Source organism: Rhyacophila brunnea, unplaced genomic scaffold, assembly GCF_057557595.1.
Source record: "Rhyacophila brunnea isolate RB1 unplaced genomic scaffold, BYU_Rbru_1.0 scaffold_9, whole genome shotgun sequence".
Taxonomy (NCBI): Eukaryota; Metazoa; Arthropoda; class Insecta; order Trichoptera; family Rhyacophilidae; genus Rhyacophila; species Rhyacophila brunnea.
The window spans coordinates 44,863,362-44,883,310 of NW_028233361.1; the positions used below are offsets into that span (position 1 = coordinate 44,863,362).

The 19,949-nt window shown below is 34.1% G+C and overlaps 1 protein-coding gene across 1 annotated transcript in view; it reads right to left on the minus strand.

Annotated features, from left to right (window-relative positions):
• Positions 1-625: 625 nt before the first annotated feature.
• Positions 626-19,949, minus strand: part of LOC147063711 (protein APCDD1-like) — a 74,714-nt gene continuing 55,390 nt past the window's right edge. Inside the window, exons 3-4 of the mRNA XM_085959869.1 lie at positions 4,637-4,878; positions 626-3,945 (exon numbers count right to left, since the gene is read on the minus strand). Coding sequence (XP_085815995.1) covers positions 2,543-3,945; positions 4,637-4,878 — 1,645 coding nt within the window. The 3' untranslated portion in view covers positions 626-2,542. The remainder of the gene's footprint in view (positions 3,946-4,636; positions 4,879-19,949) is intronic.

Here is a 19,949-nt window from a genome sequence, read left to right on the forward strand (position 1 = left end):
AATATTATTTTTCCAACACCCATGGCTGATTCCTATCCATATTTTTATTTACAAAAATAATCCTTCTGCCAGAGGCTCCTAGCGGGAAAATTTAAGACATTTTATTGATAATTTAATAAATAAAATTATTAAATTCACACCTATCTATATAGAAAGAACAGCAGAAAAATATGTAAACTCACAATATAAACCCGTTGTCAAAAAATATATGTAGGTATTCTTGTGTGATGCTTTATCTACCACCTAGGTGTCAAACCTTTCGGACTCCAGTGATAAAAGTGTTGACATATTTTTCATAGATGTCAGTAGCATATAGTATTAAATTTAAAGTACAGATGGTAGTATTTTTTTAACAAAATAATATTTATAGTGAAACTATCAAATTTAATTTAATATGAATTTTATTAATATATTTATTTTTATTCAATACCATATTTTAAGTTCATTCAAATCAATATTTACCGGTGACGTTTCCTAAAAAATCTTTAATTCAGCCTTAGAAAATTGTATCTTACTCCAACGCATCTTGTGGAGATGCGTGCCAAATGTTTTCTCATTCGCACTCATGGTTCGTTTTTGATCAGGGCTTACATAAACACTATAATAAAACAGCAAATATGATGCTTAAATTTCAATTTATTCATGCACTTTTACAACAATATTATTATGGTTATTTAAATTACTAGATTTACTTACATTATAAAAATCTCTTATGAATATAAAATATATCTTTTTGCTTAAAATACAGATTACACTATCTATGTCTAATTATTGGTTAAATTTATTTTTATCTAAAAATAAGTAGTTTGTTTTTACACCTATTATATCACTGGGACTTCTGTCCAAAAAATTTTAAGCTTTACAAATAAATTATTACAATAAACTGTAAAGAGCTTCATTTAAATACTATTACAATATAACTACATACATTAATTATTATGAATTTAATAATGCAATGAAAAAATTTCATTCAAATGACATATTAATTATCCTTTCTTAAAATTATATTTTATTTACAAGTCATTATAGTTGTACTGGGTGTGTTTTGACCGAAAGTTTAATAATACTTACATATTATTTATAAAAAAAACTATTTACAAAATAAATTAAAACTAACATTAAATTTAGTGACTTTGCAGTCGTTATGTAACTGTTGGTAAATATTAGCCAAATATTGGGATGTCAAAAAAATATTGACAGCTTTTGATCGATATTTCGATACTTTTTCTTTCAATATAAAATCCACAGTCAAATAACAAAGATTCATTGGAACTCAGGTAATTTTAAAATATTACAATCGGCAAAGCGAGCACGCAAACATGTCATACAAATACTATTTTTATATACAATTATGAAAATTGAACATTAAATATTCGGCTAATGTGTATCCACAGTTTTACAGTCAAGTAGTATAATTTATTTAACTAAGTACAAAATAAAGTGCATATAGTTGATAGCCTAAGGCCGGTTTATACAACGTGATTTTGTTTTCAATGTATGTATCTCTAAGGGCCATTCTACACGACAAGGTAAAACACCGGCTACCGGTCTTCTGAATCCTGACCCTGACTTAAAAATATTAATATGTATCTACATTAGTTTTTTTTATTTATTTTCTTTTGTTATGCAGTCATCTTGGTGCAACTATTTTCACTTATAAAAATCACAAGGCTAACATTATGAAGTTCTATTGAATCAAAAATAGAACTATCCATAATACAATTTGGCTTTCAGTGCTTTCTGTCAATATATTTTATAAAATTACACTTATATACAGGTATATAAATTACTTTATTATTAAGTAGTCCTAAAAACATTTGCAAAAGCTCAAAATTTTATATTCTATTATGGATAAGTCCACTGATGATTCCATACAACTAATATGAGATAAATACTTAGTCATCAAAACATAATTATATTTAATTAGCTAAGTGGATTATGAAAATAATAATAAATTATACAAAAATGCTTATTATTTAAGAATAAAATAAGGTTGTTATTACAAAGGCACATGATTCACACTTCTTTATCAAAGGACACACTTTGATTCAGTAGGTAAGTAGTTATTTTTTTTTCTTACTTATTTACATTAATAAAATTAAGACTGTACCATTTTTAATATGTCATAAAAATATGATCATTAATAATATGATGGCCATAAGAGATCATTTTAAAAAAAAGAAATTTTATCAAAATTAGGAGGTATAGTAAATTTGTTAAAACTATTAAAAACACAGTTAAAAATGCTTGTTTATATATCTGGCCAAATTCATAAATTTAAATCTATGGAGATGGTGCCCCAGGAAGAGGTTGACCGACTGCATCAACGAAAATCGGAGAAAACTAAGGAGATCTAACAACTGGAAGTCAGTCGTAGAATAACCCGAATCCAATCCCTGGATTCAAAGCCAAGGATACAAACAATGATTCTTCAGAAAGAGTTTAATTTTTGTACATTAAATGGACTGGATTGGAAAAATATTTACATTTAAAAAAAATATCACATGTTTATAATTATTATTCAAAAGCTCGCTGAAAGCTATCATAATGAAAAGAATAAAAATATTACAAAAAACATGAAATTAGCCGAACCTAAAGTATTTGAAATAGAACCAGAATCTGCTAATTCCATAGCTAGAACCCTAGGATCATAACTGCTATAAACGTAATCACTGTATAAGGGACTACTCAAAATCTCTTTCAAACTCTCCGAATGAGGCGGTAACACTTGACACTGAACCAAAGCAGGTTGATATGCTGTAGGCCTATCCTTAGCGTCTCTTCTTCTGTTATCAGTATCTGCTTGACCCATGTAAAGCATCGGTGACCCCTGGACATCCACTTCCATCCTCAAGAGTTCATACTCTATACTAGGTACTATCAGCCCAAGAATTGTACAACCGTGAGTGCTGGACATTTCTCTGGGCACACCAATCTTCCAAGGTCCCACACCGCAGTCAGTATCTTGTTTTAAGTTCTCCATCATGTTTGGATCAAATACTATTAAAGATGCGCGTTCGACGTGGAAGTCTACTTCTGTACCCCCGCGAATATGTTGGTTTGCTTTACCGGCTTTATAATGTCCTGCTGCTGTCACAGAAAAGCTTGCACTAGAGCAAATGGTATCACCATAGAATTTATACTCTACAATCCACGTATGATCTCCAGGATAGAATCGAAAGTGCCTGGTAAGATATAATCCCATCGGTCTATTTTCACAATGCAAAGACACCCATTCTCCGCCAATATGAAGCGGTAGTAGTGGTTTCGCCATTAAATATGGAGGTGCTTTATCCGTTGCCATGGCAATTGATGAACACACGAGACAGTGATGAAAGATATCGACTTCTTTCTTCTTTTGTTTTTCTATTTTCATTTCCTCTTTAATGACTTTTGATGATATTATTGAATCAAGTTCTCCAACTCTTCCAACGTCGAAATGTCCAATGTAGCTCTTCTCGTATACTTGGCCACGGGTGTTTTCCACTCCTTTTGGATCAATATTCAGCAAAGAATCACTCCTAATCAAAGAATCACTTTCAAATCCTAAAGTGTCAGCAACTGAAGAATCGATTTTAAGCAGAGGAACTTGGAAAGAAGATGGTTTATAATTTGCCCTACTATCCAACCTTGAATGGATATCTCCAAGAAGAAGTTCTAATCTGTAGTGAGTGACATCAAAGTTACTGTCGGTTCCTGGCTTAATTCGAACCTTGTAGTGCTGTAGCTCGTGGAATACCAGGGACAAAGCATGCAGGCAATTGAAGTTTTCAGGGTGTTTCAATTGTTTCTTGCCACCATTGATGTACGTGTTCCCACTGTGGTGACTCTCCTGATTGCTGAGGGTAGTGGTGAATGGGGGTCTGAAGTTTAACATACTGGTCTCGTCTGTTACACTCAGAATCAAGTATTCTTTGTATGGTCTCCATCTTTTGCGGACAATACCTGGAAAAATAAACAAAAAAAAACTTCAGTTTCTTTCAGTCATGAGAATTTTCTTCAATCAAGACTTTATTCTTTCGAAAATAGCTACAACTTTTATTGGAAGATCAAGGGAACATTCATGTAAAATGGAGAAGTATTATTGTAATCGCAGGAAAAGTGCAAACGATAGAAAGGCTTGTTTTAATTCCTACCTAGGATCCAATACAAATCGACAATAATAACCGATTGACATATTGACGACACAAAACGTCGGTATTTCAAGCTAAAGTACAATACGTTTACAAGTTAACATACATTGAGTAAATTTATTGAGATTTTGAAAGGGAAGCATTAACCATTCCTTTTTTTATTTCCTCATTCAGCTAAAATGAAAGTAGATTTCAAATTAACCATGATAAAACTCGAGTGACTTCGTCATATTATTTGATTCGTATTGCATCACTAACGTCCTGCTGCAGGAGTGAGAAAAAAGAAGATGTAAATCGCCGCGCTTCAAACTGAGGCATAGTCTCCTTTACCGTTGCGCAGTAGGCTCTTTGCACAGTAGGATAATAGTTTGACGATGAGTGCAATGAGTGGTAGCTCACTGTCAGTTTTGATACTGAAGAGTTATTCACAGCGTACCTACATAGACAATATCACTAACTCGAAACAGGAGCTAAATTTGACGAGAAAAAAATATATAACTCACCAGGACAAGTGCTGTCTACTTTAGCGTAGAGATGATGCGCCACGTCGACGTTATGTGGGATGACTGCAACTTTGGAGAGGGAGTAAGTTCCTGCCTTCCGCATCTTTCCCTTGGCTACCACGGTGTAACCTGGAGTGCTGCAAGACTCGTCTTCGTAGTAGTGCTGGACCAGACGGAACGTGTCGTTGGGGTGGAAGGTGTAGGACCGAAGTAGAAATTCAGGACCAGGACGAGTTTCGCATCTGAAAAAATAAAAATAATTGAATCAAGTACCTACATATTAGGTATAAATAACATAAGACGCGGTTTAAATAATATTATCATGATAAAGATTATCTACTTATTGAAATTTAATCATAGCTGCAGGTAGGTACATGGGAGCTATGCCACCTTCATAAGTCAAAAGGTAAAACGCAATTAAAGTTTTTTTTATACCCTTAATAACAATGTAGGTACCCACCTAAGTATCTATCGCTTTAAAAATTAGGGGGTTCTATTATGAATATTAAGTGTGAATTGGGTCACACAGTTTTAGCAAAATTAGACACTGGCTCTGAGGTACTCTGAGAGACCCATCGTGGCGGGTCGACCAGCTAAGTGAGATAATAATTTTACTTCAACAATATCAACATTTTAAAATATGTGGTTGTATTATGCAATTTGATGTGATAATAATTGATATAACTCGATAATTATGCACTTATAAAATTTGAGAAACGCTAATGTAGAAGCATCACAATAACCTTAATCTTAGTTCAATAGTTATATATCTATATAGGGGGGAATCCTGGCCAGGGAGCCGCTTCAGGATATGGGACCCGTAGCCGGTGCACACGAGCCGTAAAACGGAGTTGACTCCAGTCAGAAAAATGGAATTTTAAGTTTTCAAAGTAAAAAAATAATAGTTTGAATAGACAGCGGTTTTATTTTTCTGGTCATATTTGTTTTTTGATATCGATCGAATATTCGTGTCCGCTCGTTCTAAGGAAGTTAATAAATACACACAAACATATTTACACGTTCAAAATAGCTACAATAAAAGATTCTAAAATCAAATATTTACATGCTTATTTAAATTTAGTCATACTATAAATATAAAACCATAGAAAGCCGCCACGGTAACTTTTATCAAAAACACCGCAGAAATAGTTATCAAAATACGACATTACGGAAAAACATTTGTTCTGTTGCCGACTGTGTAGGTACTAAATAGGTAAATTATCAAACAGAAAAAAATATTATCAATTTTCCGGTGTAATAAAAGATGCCTCCACTTTGAACTCTAAATTATTTAAATTACTCACTTAAAACACCGCTTTTCATAGGACGGAATCCAACTTGAAAAGCGCCGTAGTTTTTGAATGCTCATACTATTCCACCAGTATCGCATTATCACAATTATAAAATAAATATTGAAACAGTAGAATTCCATAAACACCATGCAATATAATGGGAAGAAAATGGCTGTGTCTAATACGCATTTTTTTTTATAAAACACCGCCATGATTAAACATTAGCTTCTGGTGTCTCTGATTAAAGATTTTATCTCACTATTGTCTCTGGCTTATCTATTTAGTGTCTCTTCGTACGTCTTGTTTAGTTTACTTTTGTGACTACTTAACTCAGTAGTCGGGACAAAGAAACTTTAACTTTGTGTTAAGGATTATTAGGTTAAGTGTACTTTCATACAATGTTACGAAAGCGTTTATTTAAGTATTTAAGAGGAGCATGCATAGAACATCAAATTATCTTCAATCTAAATAATGCTAATTTGCATGCACGAACGCAAATATTAGTGACGTCACACGTCAGTATTATGACCAAGTTTTAAAAGATTTCTTCCCGATTTGAATATCGGACAAACTATTCCCAATAAATATTTATTGATTAATCGAGTGGCCACCATATTATCTATGGCTAACTTGATTTCTGCCTGGGATTTCAATCCCAGGATCCCGGCATCCCGAGCTATTTTCGATACCTATGAATCCCGGGATTGATAAACATAATCCCGAAACTTTCTTATCGAAATTTTTTTACCAATTTTTATGGAAAATAAAATGAAAAACGAAAATAAAACAGAAAAAATACTTTTAATAACAAATAACTACATTAGAAATAGGTAAACTGAGTTTGAATGAAGTTTGATTTATACCCATGTGTAAGTAGCAGCCGATTCATTTTATTTTTTCACATAAATTAATTAAAATGAGAAAGATTGGAAAAAAACAATGCTTAGCACTATTAACCGTTTTACGGCAGTTTCATATTTGGCTAAGTAGATTTATGAAGCGGAAAGGCCATAAGTACACCATGATTTGCTTTACTATTTTAAATCTCGCTAACCCATTCATTAAGACTTTACTATCAGAAACAGCAATCTCATATTAAATTCAAATTATTATTTATATTACAATATTATTTACTCCATTAAACTTATGTATTTCCAAGATTGAACGTCTACAATATTAACAATAAATGTCTTAAATAGTATAAATTATACCTACTAGATATATTTTTGACCGATTTTATCAATGTTATTTGTCAATATAAAAAAATTATATTGACAATGGAAAAAATGCCAATCCCGTCATTGTCAAATTGTAATCCCGAAATCCCGGGATCAGAATTTTGGCTCGGGATTGGATTCCCTAATCACTAGTGTGTTTGAGATTTTCGCCTTGTTTATTACAGTTCAGGTGATATTTTGAAAGAATGTATAATGCTTCCAATTGCATACCTATCTTAAGTAAAGCAGTAACTTTGGGCTAGTAGGTATTTTATCGTAATGTTACGTAAATCCACCTTATCCATGGAAAATACTGCGTTTTTATGACATCTTCAATTTCAGATTTTCAATACCGCCTATAAAATGTGAAAGTACCTATACTTATTAGGAAAATCAATTTGGATCCAAACTAAAAAAACATTACCGGGCTACGTAAATAGACGGACAGTGAGTCTAGAAAATGAGAAATATCTCAAATATCCAACTATCCGATTACAAATTAAGTCGAATAATTTGACATGCCTAGACCTAACTACTATATTATAGGTAGTTGTCGCACACTGAATTTTCTGCCCCTGTGGGGGGCGCTCCCATAAGGAGTAGTGCCTCCCAGCCGCTCGGTCTGACCCTGGTAGTCAATGTGCCACCGGTGGAATAATCACGACCCTCGACAAAGCTGAACAAAATTAACATATGTAGAAGTCCCACAGTTGGCCTTGTCGAGTGTTAGCACCCCGCAAGGTGAGCTGTGGAGGAGATAAGTCCGTCGCAGACCATGTACATATAGGTAATAAGGTAATAGGATTAGAATTTTGATCAAATATAATATGCTTAGGTAAAGGGTAATTCAATTAAATTAGATACAAAATATGATTTGGATGTAAGATAATATGTAATGTAAATTGTAATATAATAGGTAAATTTAATGTAATATGCAATGGGTTAGAGAAATAATAAAGTAGGGCGTATGGACGGGCGTTAGTAATATGTAGTAGTTAAAATAATTAAGATAATTAAGGAATTAATGTAATTAAAGTAATATTAATATTAATCATATTATGTACATCGATATCGCTATATGTTTGGTTGATAGTCTGACATCCGTCAACCTTATATAAATGTGTAGCGTATGGCGGTATCGGTGATCGGTGTGAATTTGTAAGAAATACAACCACCCCTAACGGATAAAAAGGCAAGATTATTAAATCCAAAGTCAGTCTGTTTTGTCACTTGTGGGTTCCGGGAGTCGCTTTTGTAACGGCTTGTTGCCCCGGGACCCTCACGATCTCGTCTGCATAACTAATTAGAAATAATTAAGTTAATGTTAAATAATTAGTTAATAATAATCAAGTTAATTTTGAAATAATTAAATAATAATATTCGAATTAATTATTAATTAATCAGTAATAAATGTGGTTATTTTTGTGACTTCGGATATTAGTTGACTCTTGTTTATTGAGACTTCGAACTGTGAACTTCGAATATTAATTGATTTGACTTTTCTTTTTTTTTACTAATTGTGGTGTATGGATAATAACAATAAATCGAGTTTCTTTTAATTATTATAAACTTTGGGACTTTCGATACCAATGTGAATGATACCTTTGGACTATAATCCTTGATGAAGGAATGCCATAAGGCCAAACAGATTCTAATAACAATAAAATACGAGTTCTGAAGATTTCATCTGGTGTTTAATTGACTTTGTGCCCCGTGACTTCTTGGTTACTCCACGTCCATGAGGTTCCTGCCTGTTCTTCCACATTAATGAACCTCCACTTCCAAGTGCCTGAGCTAGTCAGGAAGTCGGAGGCCTTCATAGTGTTACACCCCCGTATGGTCCCCATTTGGGGATGTCTCTGTGTATTTGGAGAGGCCCGAGTCGGTATCAAATCCAACAAATAGTAAAGCGCTGATTACGAAAATAAATAATAATAGAGCCGAGCCGGCAATGCCGTAGATTATGACCGTTGAAAAATATTGCAACGTCGCCATTTTTCGACAACGGCTCTCGTTGAAAGCGAAACACAAGATGGCGGGAAGATGCTGCCAAACAGCCAAACAGTAAACACGCGAATTTCGTCCTCCGTAAAATAAATTATTAAAAATGTAACTATTGTATAATATTAGCTTAAATATACCTTGCCGTTTCCAAAACAATTCCGGTGTGTTATTTGTTCACCTCCAAATCCTAAAATCCAGACGAAAAACCATACTAAAGATAAAAGTGACAGTTTGCTATTCACTTTCGAAAATGGAGGGAATTGATAGTAGGTATGTACATCATGAGAAACACAAATTGAAAATTCAAAAAAGGTCACTAAATGTCTTGTTTAAATTTTTATAATGACGGTCGGATTACAAAGGATTTACGATGACGATATTCCAGCTGTCGTAAACGAAAAAAGGCAATAAATGTTCATGTCCAGAATGAAATAAACATCAAATTGATGGTCAATTAAAAACTACAGGAGTTTATTTCACGTATTTATTTTATGTTATCCATATCCGAAAGAGAGATGTTAATTTTATTGTTTTAATGTTCAAAGATAAGAAAAAAAAATAGAACTGAGTATACATTTTCCCATTTGAGGCTCGTTAACAATAAAATTAATTTGTAGGCATGTTTCATGAACAATAAAACGCAATATAGTAAGCACAGAGCAACTTAGGTACACGTGAAAGTATTCATAACTTGTTTCAATATAAATATTTTGCAATACCTTGTTCATTATTTTTTCTTTCAAAATTTTAAAAGGTTTGCAATTCGACTCTGGTTTACTAACATTAAACAGTGTACATACAGAGAACAGATTTAAATACGAGTAGTTTCCATTTTTGGGTGTTGTCAACTTGTGTGTGTAGTCTTTTAGACTCATAATCATGGCCCCCACAAGGGGGGGGGGGCTGACAGGGCTCTAGCCTGGAGGCCCGGGCTCAGTAGGGGCCCCGCGAGGCGAGTCGACCAGATAAGTGAGATAAACACACAGTACAAATTTGCTTTACTAGTAAAAAAGTTGCCTGCGGCGCTATTTTCCTTCAATAATATTGATATTTAAATGTATGTGGTTGTACCAGGGAACTCAGATTATCTGTTCTGTGGGTTATACGATACAATTTTCAATTGTGTATCAATATCTACTCGAGAACTCCATAAGTAATTCAAATGGATATATTGAAATATATAATAAAACATTAGTTTTACCGCGTACACCATTTGGTAAACGCTTTACTGTAGAGCGTCACACTACCGTTATCTTTAGCGATAGGTAGGGGGCCCACCAAAGATCTTAGCCTGGGGGCCCGCTTCAGTATGTGGGGGCCATGCTCATAATACCGTGTAATTAACTTATAGGTAATACCTATGACTTGACAGAATCTTCAAAACTAACCTCCCATTATGCCTAAAGACTGTAGTGTGCAAACAATCTGTTTACTAGTGCGCACGTATGCATAGGAAATAAGGACCTTCAATGTAAGAAAAATCCAAATATTAGTGGCAACGTGGCATGGTAATACAACAACAAAAATAATAGATACGAAGGTAGGCAAGACAACTTTTGCTCTTTTAGAATAAATTCACTTGCAAACATCATTCGTTTGAAACTAAGCGCATGTCCATATGTTGTTGTAAAATTAAATATAGTTTGGACAGTTCACATCGTAAAAAGTTGCGTATTCAATCGAAAAGAGACCACACATCGCTATTTCCGATTAAAAGTATAAATAAACTGTAAACATGTCCACACTCGCTTATTTTTGTTAGTAAGTAAGTACAGTCCTACAAACAAAAGAACGGTAAAAAATGAACTAAAAACTACCATATGGACGTCATTCGAATGTCAGATTCTGTCTAGCTGCGAGTCTTGATTGGGTAGTTTTCGACTGTGGCTCCCCCACATTTTTTCATCCGCGGCGGAATACAAAATAAATGTTTGTAAACAGTTTTCATATTTCGTTTATTTGTTTACGGGCAGATGTACCTATATAATGTATCGCTAGATTTCAAAATCAGCCAAGTCCACCTTTAGGTATTTTTGACTTTTTTATAAATTGCTGAAGAACTACTGCTTTCTAACATTTCTGCATTATCGAAATGTGGAACTTATTAATTTTAAGTAGTCTATACTCGAAATAGTATAAACTTTCACCCTTGTGACTGTGTACTTAAGAAAACAAAAAGCTGTTTTTCTCCTATTCATCTATTATGGACTTGGCTGATTTTGAAATCTAGCGGCACGATGTATGTAGGTACTAGGCTGCAGAGGGCCTAAATTTTATTTCACGACAAAAAATATAACAATGATTATTTCGATTATTAGTTTTGATAACAACATTTTTTTTTTTTTGAATCTCAGTGTTTTACATTCAACCCAATATAAGTAATAAATAAGCAATGTGTAAACATTTCAAATTATAAACAACATCAATTATTTTTTTGTTTTCCATCTAGCAGAGGCGATTTCTCTGATTTGATTGATTGATTGATGATTGATTGACGAGTTAGATAAAGGCAAACATACACGGTCCAACCAAATCTGACAGTTTTATATTATTTTGAACGAGTAACCGACATTCAACTCTGACAGTTAAAAGCAGCATCAAATAAATGTAGGTACTTATTATAGAAATTAATATAATATAAAGTAAACATTTTTGCATACTTACTTACAATATACTTACTTACTTATTAATTTACTACTAGTAACCGTGAATTTTTCTTAGTGTTATGTAAAAAAAATACACAGTTTAAACATTAAAGAATCGTATATCATTAATTGAGTCAGCATTTACTTAGTAGAATTTCATTTTACAAATGATAATGTTTTTTTTTAGCATGTCCGATACTAAAAAGATCATACGGATCAGATTTTAGTTTTTACAAGAAATTAATGCTAGCCACTTGCTCAACCTATCAGGTCCATACTTTGACTCCAGTGAAGTGTATTTGCCAAACCCGTGATTCCAACCTGGGACCCACGACATTATAAGCCGACGCGTCAGCCGCTCGGCCATCATGGGCGTATGATTTTATAAATATTAATATAATTGATAAGTATTATCTTTTGTAATTTGATATCAGTTTACAATATAAGACAATTAGAGAAAAACATTTCCAATATAACTTAGGTATTTGAAAGTAGACTTCATTATTATTTATAATATAAATTAAGTATCTATTATTATTTATGGTCTAACATTTTAATAACATATAAGGTATGGTAAAAGCTCTCAAAGCGGGATAAGGAAGTAAATTTTAATTAAAAAATTAATCAGCTTTTTTACGTGTAGAATATAAAGTGAGGCTCTATGATTGTCTCATTAGCGGCTTAATGATATTCGTTAAATATTACAATAATTATCTACCCGAACTCTATAGTCTATCTATATGATATGCTATGATATGGTTAGGATGTGTGCTAGAATGACATGTTATAATATCCTACATACAGTGCTTATAACCACACAGCTGCAGGAAGACGAATTTTACAACGTTTTTATTAGCTCGTATTCGTTTCTCCGGCGGTTTATCCAGTACAAATCTTGCAATCGATTTTTAACCAACTTCCCGACTAGTTAGACATTTGAAACTTTTAGAATAAACCAGAACACGATGCCAATGCATTCTTTTAATACTTTTAGCCATATTTAAGTAGAATTGAATTCATTTTAAGTTAATTCTGTTTTGTATGAAAAGTAATTTCGGTAGAAATCCGTAGAAAGTAAAACACTATTATTGGTTGCTAAGGGTCTGGGTCCTAGCAACTAAATTAATAATAAATACGTGCGTTACTAATGAAATCAATATGAAATGTCAAAATGACATTTCAGTATTCTATATTTATTCAGTGTTTCTATCAAGTACAAATTTTTTTGATCGTTTAAGCTAGTCAAGTCAAGTTTATATGATTCAACAGAAAATTTAAAAACGTTGTAAATAAAAAGTTCTTTTTATCTTGTAATTATTTATAATTTCTTGCGTTCCTTGTCCTCTAATGATTATCGTAAAATTTGTATAATAAATACGTCATAACTTATACGTAACAGTTTTGTCCAACAGTTTTCTCCGCGGTCTCCGCGTGTATGGTTCGTGTCATTTATTTTTATATCTCTGTGTATGTACGATTATTATTATTGTTTGTTTTGAAGCCGGCACCCGCGTCTCAACAGGCATCCAAACAAATTGAAAATGATCGACAGTACATAACTAACATAACATTCCGTTTAACTGTACACGGTGTCTAGACGCCACAATCTCTAAAATATACACGTTCAACATTGGACAGAACTTCTGATTTCTGATAATATTCAAAATATCTTCTTGAGTGTCTTTAGTAGTAAAGTGTAAACTGTAAAGGGTTGAAAATGTGTCCTACATGTTTCGATGGAAATACTTGAACATTTTCACTGTCAATATTTCTTTTATTGTGTCAATACCTACATGGTGGAACTGCATTGTATTATTGATTAATTTAATAAAACGCAAAAATAAAATAAAATTTAAATTAAAAAGTGGAGTATTTCAAAAAAACACTACCTTATTCTTAGGTCAATAATTATTATAAAGCAATCATTATTCATAGGACGTTTATCACACTTGAATGGTCAAAGACATAGCTTATAATAAGTATCTTTATAATTATCTTCAAATGTGTTAATCTTGCCCATTTTTGAATAATAAAATGCCCAATTCTTGTCAAATTTGGGATCACAGAGATTATCAATATAATTTTTTATCGTAAATATTTCACTATAATAATGTCGATATAAATTATACTGATGGTTTTATAAATGCGTTTAAAAATTAATAAATGTAAAAAATCTTAACAGCACTGCACATGGATGTACTGAAATATGACTATATTCTAAAACATTAGAGCGAGAGGTTTAAAAGAATACTATTTTATGTAATAAAAATACTTTATACAGTCATAAAATGTTTAAAATAAATATAACGGATAATAAGGCTTCAAAATTATATAAATAGATTATCTACAACGTTTAAGGTATGTCCAGGATCATGCTTTGAAAATAGAAAAAAAAGCTCCATTTTGACCCACGCTGAGCACGTCCGCCCTTAAGTACTAGGTATATTATAATCTAGTACAGGGTTGGAGAACCTTTTTACGAACGCGTGCCAAAATTTCCCAAATATTATTTTTCAACTGTCTGACGTGCCGAGCAGTTTTTTTTTTTGGGAAAAAATAGGTTTTTAAGAATTCTATTAAAAAGGTTTAATAATTACGATTGAGTTCTTGAGATTCTATCTTTCTACGTGTTTCTAGCCGAAGGAATATCTTTTATTCTTTGAATATTTATAAATGGTAGCATTTTAAAAGCGCTTCTTTCATATATTATTCCCCATAACTGAACTGTTTTCCATTTTCACTACTCTGCCAGAATTACTACTACTAGCTCTACCATTTTTTTGGTTTCTTATTCGGTACAGCCATTTTGTAGGTAGAAATGAATTTTTTTGTGACTGTATTACTTAGCTTGGTTTTTTACGCACAAATTGGCACTAAAATTGCTCCGATCAGATGAAGTGAGCTCTCGCTACAGAGGTCTCAAGCATTGTAAAAAGATCAAAATTAGAGGTGTGCGGTGCAGCACCCCCCGCCACCTAATGGGGTTAGTGCGATAATATTATAAGTGACTCATAAAGCCTGATGACCAACCTATGCAATTATATATTTACATTATACTTAATGATTATTCTTGAAGAGGATTTGCCTGCTATTGTTTTATACGATGCAATCATTTATTATTATTATAGGTATTTTTTCTTATCAAACGTATGCCGTGCAAAATCATCTCGCGTGCCACTAGTGACACGCGTGCCATGGGTTCGGCACCACTGCTCTAGTACCTATCTGTCGTATTGTATCAAGGATACAGTAGGTACATATCGTTGAACATGGGAATATGTCACATAGTTAAGGCTATACTTCAGCTGGGGCACGGTCTTCGACGCAAATGACGCGTGCAGAACAAAACATAACTTGCCATAAAAAGTCAACATGCGTCCATTTACCTAATGTTATGTTTATTGTTCTATTACTAATAATAATACTTAATATATTCATTGGCATGTTTCTGTCTTACTGTCTTTTTCAAGTAAATGGGTAACGTTTTTTAGTCATCTTTACACGATTTAAGAATTAATTCTCCCGTCGCCATCACAAAACTAATTGACGTGTTCACTGTTAGACTTTCGCTCTCCGATTGCCAGCCAGTCCGAAATTTCGTCGCACCTATAGTTGAAAATTATTTGCCGTTTCACTGAAGTACCGTCTTAACGTCATAGGTAGACACGTCAGGTATGTACCTACTTGATATCAAAATATTTGAAAGGTCATTCATGCAGGCTACCAAAACATCAGCGTTGCATTAAGAATATTAAAAACAATGCACACAAAAACGAATTCCTAACCAACAATGTATTTACACACACTGGTAGTAGGTATACAGTTGTTAAATTAATAATATATTGATAATTCAAACCACGAGAAAGCAATACCCGCGGCCCCTATCGAATGTCAATTTTAAGATGAGATACTTTTTTATTTTGTTCATACACCAGTGACTTGATGAATACTAAATTTATTCTCATAATATCATGTTACTCGTCAACTTTGGTTGTTAGTCAAGTGTGCTTGCGGTGAGATGTAAATGTTTTTAACTACCGATACCTAGGAACCAAGAGAAGCTGCTTACATAAAAGAATACTAAGTGCGCTAATTTATTCTTCAAGTCAAAGGTAGGTAAGTGTAGGCCTCCGAATCCTCGGCTAGCTCCGGGCCTGGAGTGGAGGTACATTCAGTATTGGAAGAGCAGGTAGGCACAATATGATAGTCCAGTGAAAGAATTTTTACTATATTAGAAACAATTTATTAAGTCCCACGATCGTCAAACACAAACAAAAGTTCTAATTATGAAAGTCCGAAACCACAAAATATAAAAAAAAGTCTTATTTATTATATAATAACTAATTATATAAACCAACACATTTATTATTTGATTATTTAAGAGCTAATTTATTTTTTTATCCGTAATCGAGATTGCGCGAGCACGGGGCACTGTGTCGAAAAGGTTGGAAACCCGGTCCAATAAACAAAAATTATAACGCGGATGAAATGGCTAAGTCACTGCCTGACACTTCGCCTAACTGTCAGATTGACAGTAGGTATAGGGGTGTAGGTATCAACCGGTAGGTATTATGGACCTCGGCGAGTACCTCCCCTCAAGTCCCTCGAAGACTTGTATGGCGAAATGTGAGAAAATTTATACCGCCGACCGTCGCAGGTTCGGGGTAGTAAGAGCAGAAAACGACTGATGCTGGATTCTAAAATCACGGGTTTTTATACAGATCTGACCGATTTCATCCCCTTGTCCAACGTTTCGGGGGGTGCGAAAATCTGTAACGGTTTCACTATGAAGATTGGCGGAAATCGTGCCGTGGCCGATTATCCGCAACATCCATGTGAAAACCGGTCACGCCAAATTATAGGTCTTAGGCGGCACCTCCTGATGGGCGGAACCGCCCTCGCGTCACTTACGTTTTTCTGGTACCTCCTGGTACTGAGAGTACGTACCTTCAGAAGCAGTAGCGCCCTGTTTCTGGCCCAGCCAAGCGAAAAATGTACGTACGAAGGAGTGCTTGGTATCAACGGCTTCGTCGTCAAATTGCCTATCGATACAGCACACCCCCCGTGTGGTGACATTCCTCATGGCTGAGGGAGGACCGTCACAGAGGCGGCCGGCCCCGTGGGCTCTAGCGGCGTGACGGTGCCTCTCACTCAGAAACAAGGGCACTCCTGAGTTAGCCTGGATGGTAAGGCTTCATATGCCAGTGGTCAAATTGGCATATTCGTGGCACCAAGCCTACGATAGCGCATACCAATCCTTCGGCCAACTACCGTTGGAGGGCCAATCTTTGAGGCACTCCGACGGCCTGAATACCTCCTCGACGTTGGTCTCAGAATATGAAATCGGTAGGTCATTAATTTATTTATAACATGAAAGTTTAATATTAATTGATATCTAGAGGGAACGTTACTTAAATTGAATATATCTGCGTGCCTGTCGCGCAATCTTTCCTACCTTAACATCTAATACAGCTCGGTGTCGCCACCGGCACATACTTACGACTAGTTGACGGATGTTATTCCGTCAACCAGACATATAGGCAGCAATAATTGTTTAGTACATACTCATACTTCGCCGATCAAAGATTTCCCGCGCCTTATTCCAGTACGCGGTCTCCTTGATCGACCAAAATCATCGATCCGATTCTCCCGTCGCGCGTGAGCGTGACGCCGTCATATACGCGAGCGAGAGGGGCTCTGTCTCTGCAGAGTGGCAAATCGGATCGCGAAATCGGTTTCAAACACGTACGACAGAGACGCCGTCGTACGTCAGAGCAGGAAAGCTGCCGGAATACCGATTCGGAAACGCCGCGCGCGGAACAGCCGTAGCTATTACAAATCGAATTTTAGTATGGAAATTGATTACGCGGGATCGTGATTGAAATCGGATCGATGGTTGCCCTACGTGTTGCTATACTTTGTGATTGCACATATGTGCAAATGGAAGTTTTCGCAACAGGACCTATGAGCATATGTTAACAATCATTGCGCCTCGTACGTGCGATGCGTGGTGACATCGAGCTATTACAATACAACTTAATTACCTTATTTACTATGTACTATAACGCCCATCCATAAGTCTCCTTTTATTATTCTCATTAGTCCTTGCATGTTGTTACATTATTTTATCTATTACATCACAATTTATATTTCATATTTACACTTACAATTCAGATCATATTTTCCATCCTATTTAATTTAATTATCCCCTTATCTAAACATATTTAATTCAAATTTTTATCCTATACTTTATTACCTATTACCTATACTCATGGTCAGTGACCGACTTATTCATCCGCAGTTCACCCTGAGAAGTCGTGGGACCTGTCAGAGCAAACTGCGGGACTTATACACATGAAATATGTCGCATGCTTTTGTTCGGCCTTGCCGGGGTCGTCATCCTTACGCCGGTGGCGCATTGACTACCAGGGTCAGACCGAGCGGCTGGGGAGCACTACTCCTTATGGGAGCGCCCCCCACAGGGGCGGAAAAATCAGTGCGTGACATAAGGTAAATTTTAAATTGGTAAGTCCTCCCCACAGGTGTATGTAAATTGTACGTAAACAGTAAAGTTTAATGTACTTACCTATTTTAAATAAAAAATAATGATAAAATGAATGTCTTACTATCGTCATCTCACGTGTTAACATGGGGCGACTACGTGGAGCAGGCCATGTCGCAAGAATGGAAGACACCCAAATACAAGAGGCTACTTTTTAGTAGACCCGAGACCTAAACTGGGGTGGTTTGACAGGTAACCGGACAAAACAGAACGTGACAAAACAGAACATGACAAAACATAACAGTGACAAAACAGAACAGCAAAGGGAAAATAGTTTGTAAAATAAATTTATATAAATATTTAATATTTTTATTTTTTTAAATTTTTAAGTGAAATCAACTGTTTATTTGGTATGGGTTTATATTTTTTTTTACAAACCGTTACCTATTTTGAAAAAAATGCATTTTACAACGTTTTTATTAGCTCGTATTCTTATTTATCCGGTGGTTGTTTATCCGGTACAAACTTACCGACTAGTTAGACAATTGAATCTTTTAGAATATATCAGAGAACGATGCCAATGCATTCTTTTAATACTTTTAGCCAAGATAATCCGACATAACTACTGATGAATAGGTAGGTACCTACACAAAAACCGATGAAATTTCAAAAGCTCACTGATGGTATAAAATTAAGCAATTAATTTGAATTATGTATTTTCTTAAATATAAACGCAAGATACGCTCAAAATATATTGTAAATATCCGTTGTTGTGAATCTGTTCCATAACAATTTATAATTTCACCCGTAAACTAGACATTTTAAAATACTTCTATACCTATTTAAAACACAGACATAGATACAATATCAGATTTCAAAGATAAATTATTTATTATTTTTAACAACAATCAATATTTATATGTGATTGAATCCCTAGAAACTATTTTTTTTAAATTATCATATAAATTATTTTGAATAAATATGCACTTACGTAGAATGTAAGCGCTCCTTAAATAGCTTACCAATTTATATGGGCCACCGCAGACGTCTTGAAATTATGAGAAACAAACTTCATATAAAAAAAGTTTTCGATTCACGCGAACGTAATCTATACAATATGTGAAGCGAAACGAGATGTCGCTTATTTTTTTAAACCTTCGAGACATGCCATAAATGGTGCTTATTGAAATAGTGGAAAAGATCGTAAAATTATTATGACAATTATACGATAGATGTCGTTGGGCATATTGAATATATTATTATGTGATTATATTATTTAATATGTCAATATAAAATTAAAAAATATTTTTCTTAAGAAGGTAGGCTTTAAATAATCGCCTAATATGGAGTCTTCGCCACTGGTGCAGGCTATGCATCAGTACTTACCTCTACACACATAGATACCGATATCATCATGTATAAAAAATCTGAAGCTGTAATAAATCATGATGTAAATGTCCCTTATAAACAAATAATAACCGAAATAAAATGTTTCATATCACATTTCGAAAAAAACTTTTAACATAATTTTTTTGTGATAGGAACGGGTTTCTTTTATTGACACCGTTAATATATCTACAAGTTTATTTTAAGTTTAACGATAATCGAGCTTAAAAAACAAAGTAAATTGTTAACTACTATTTATTCGTACTT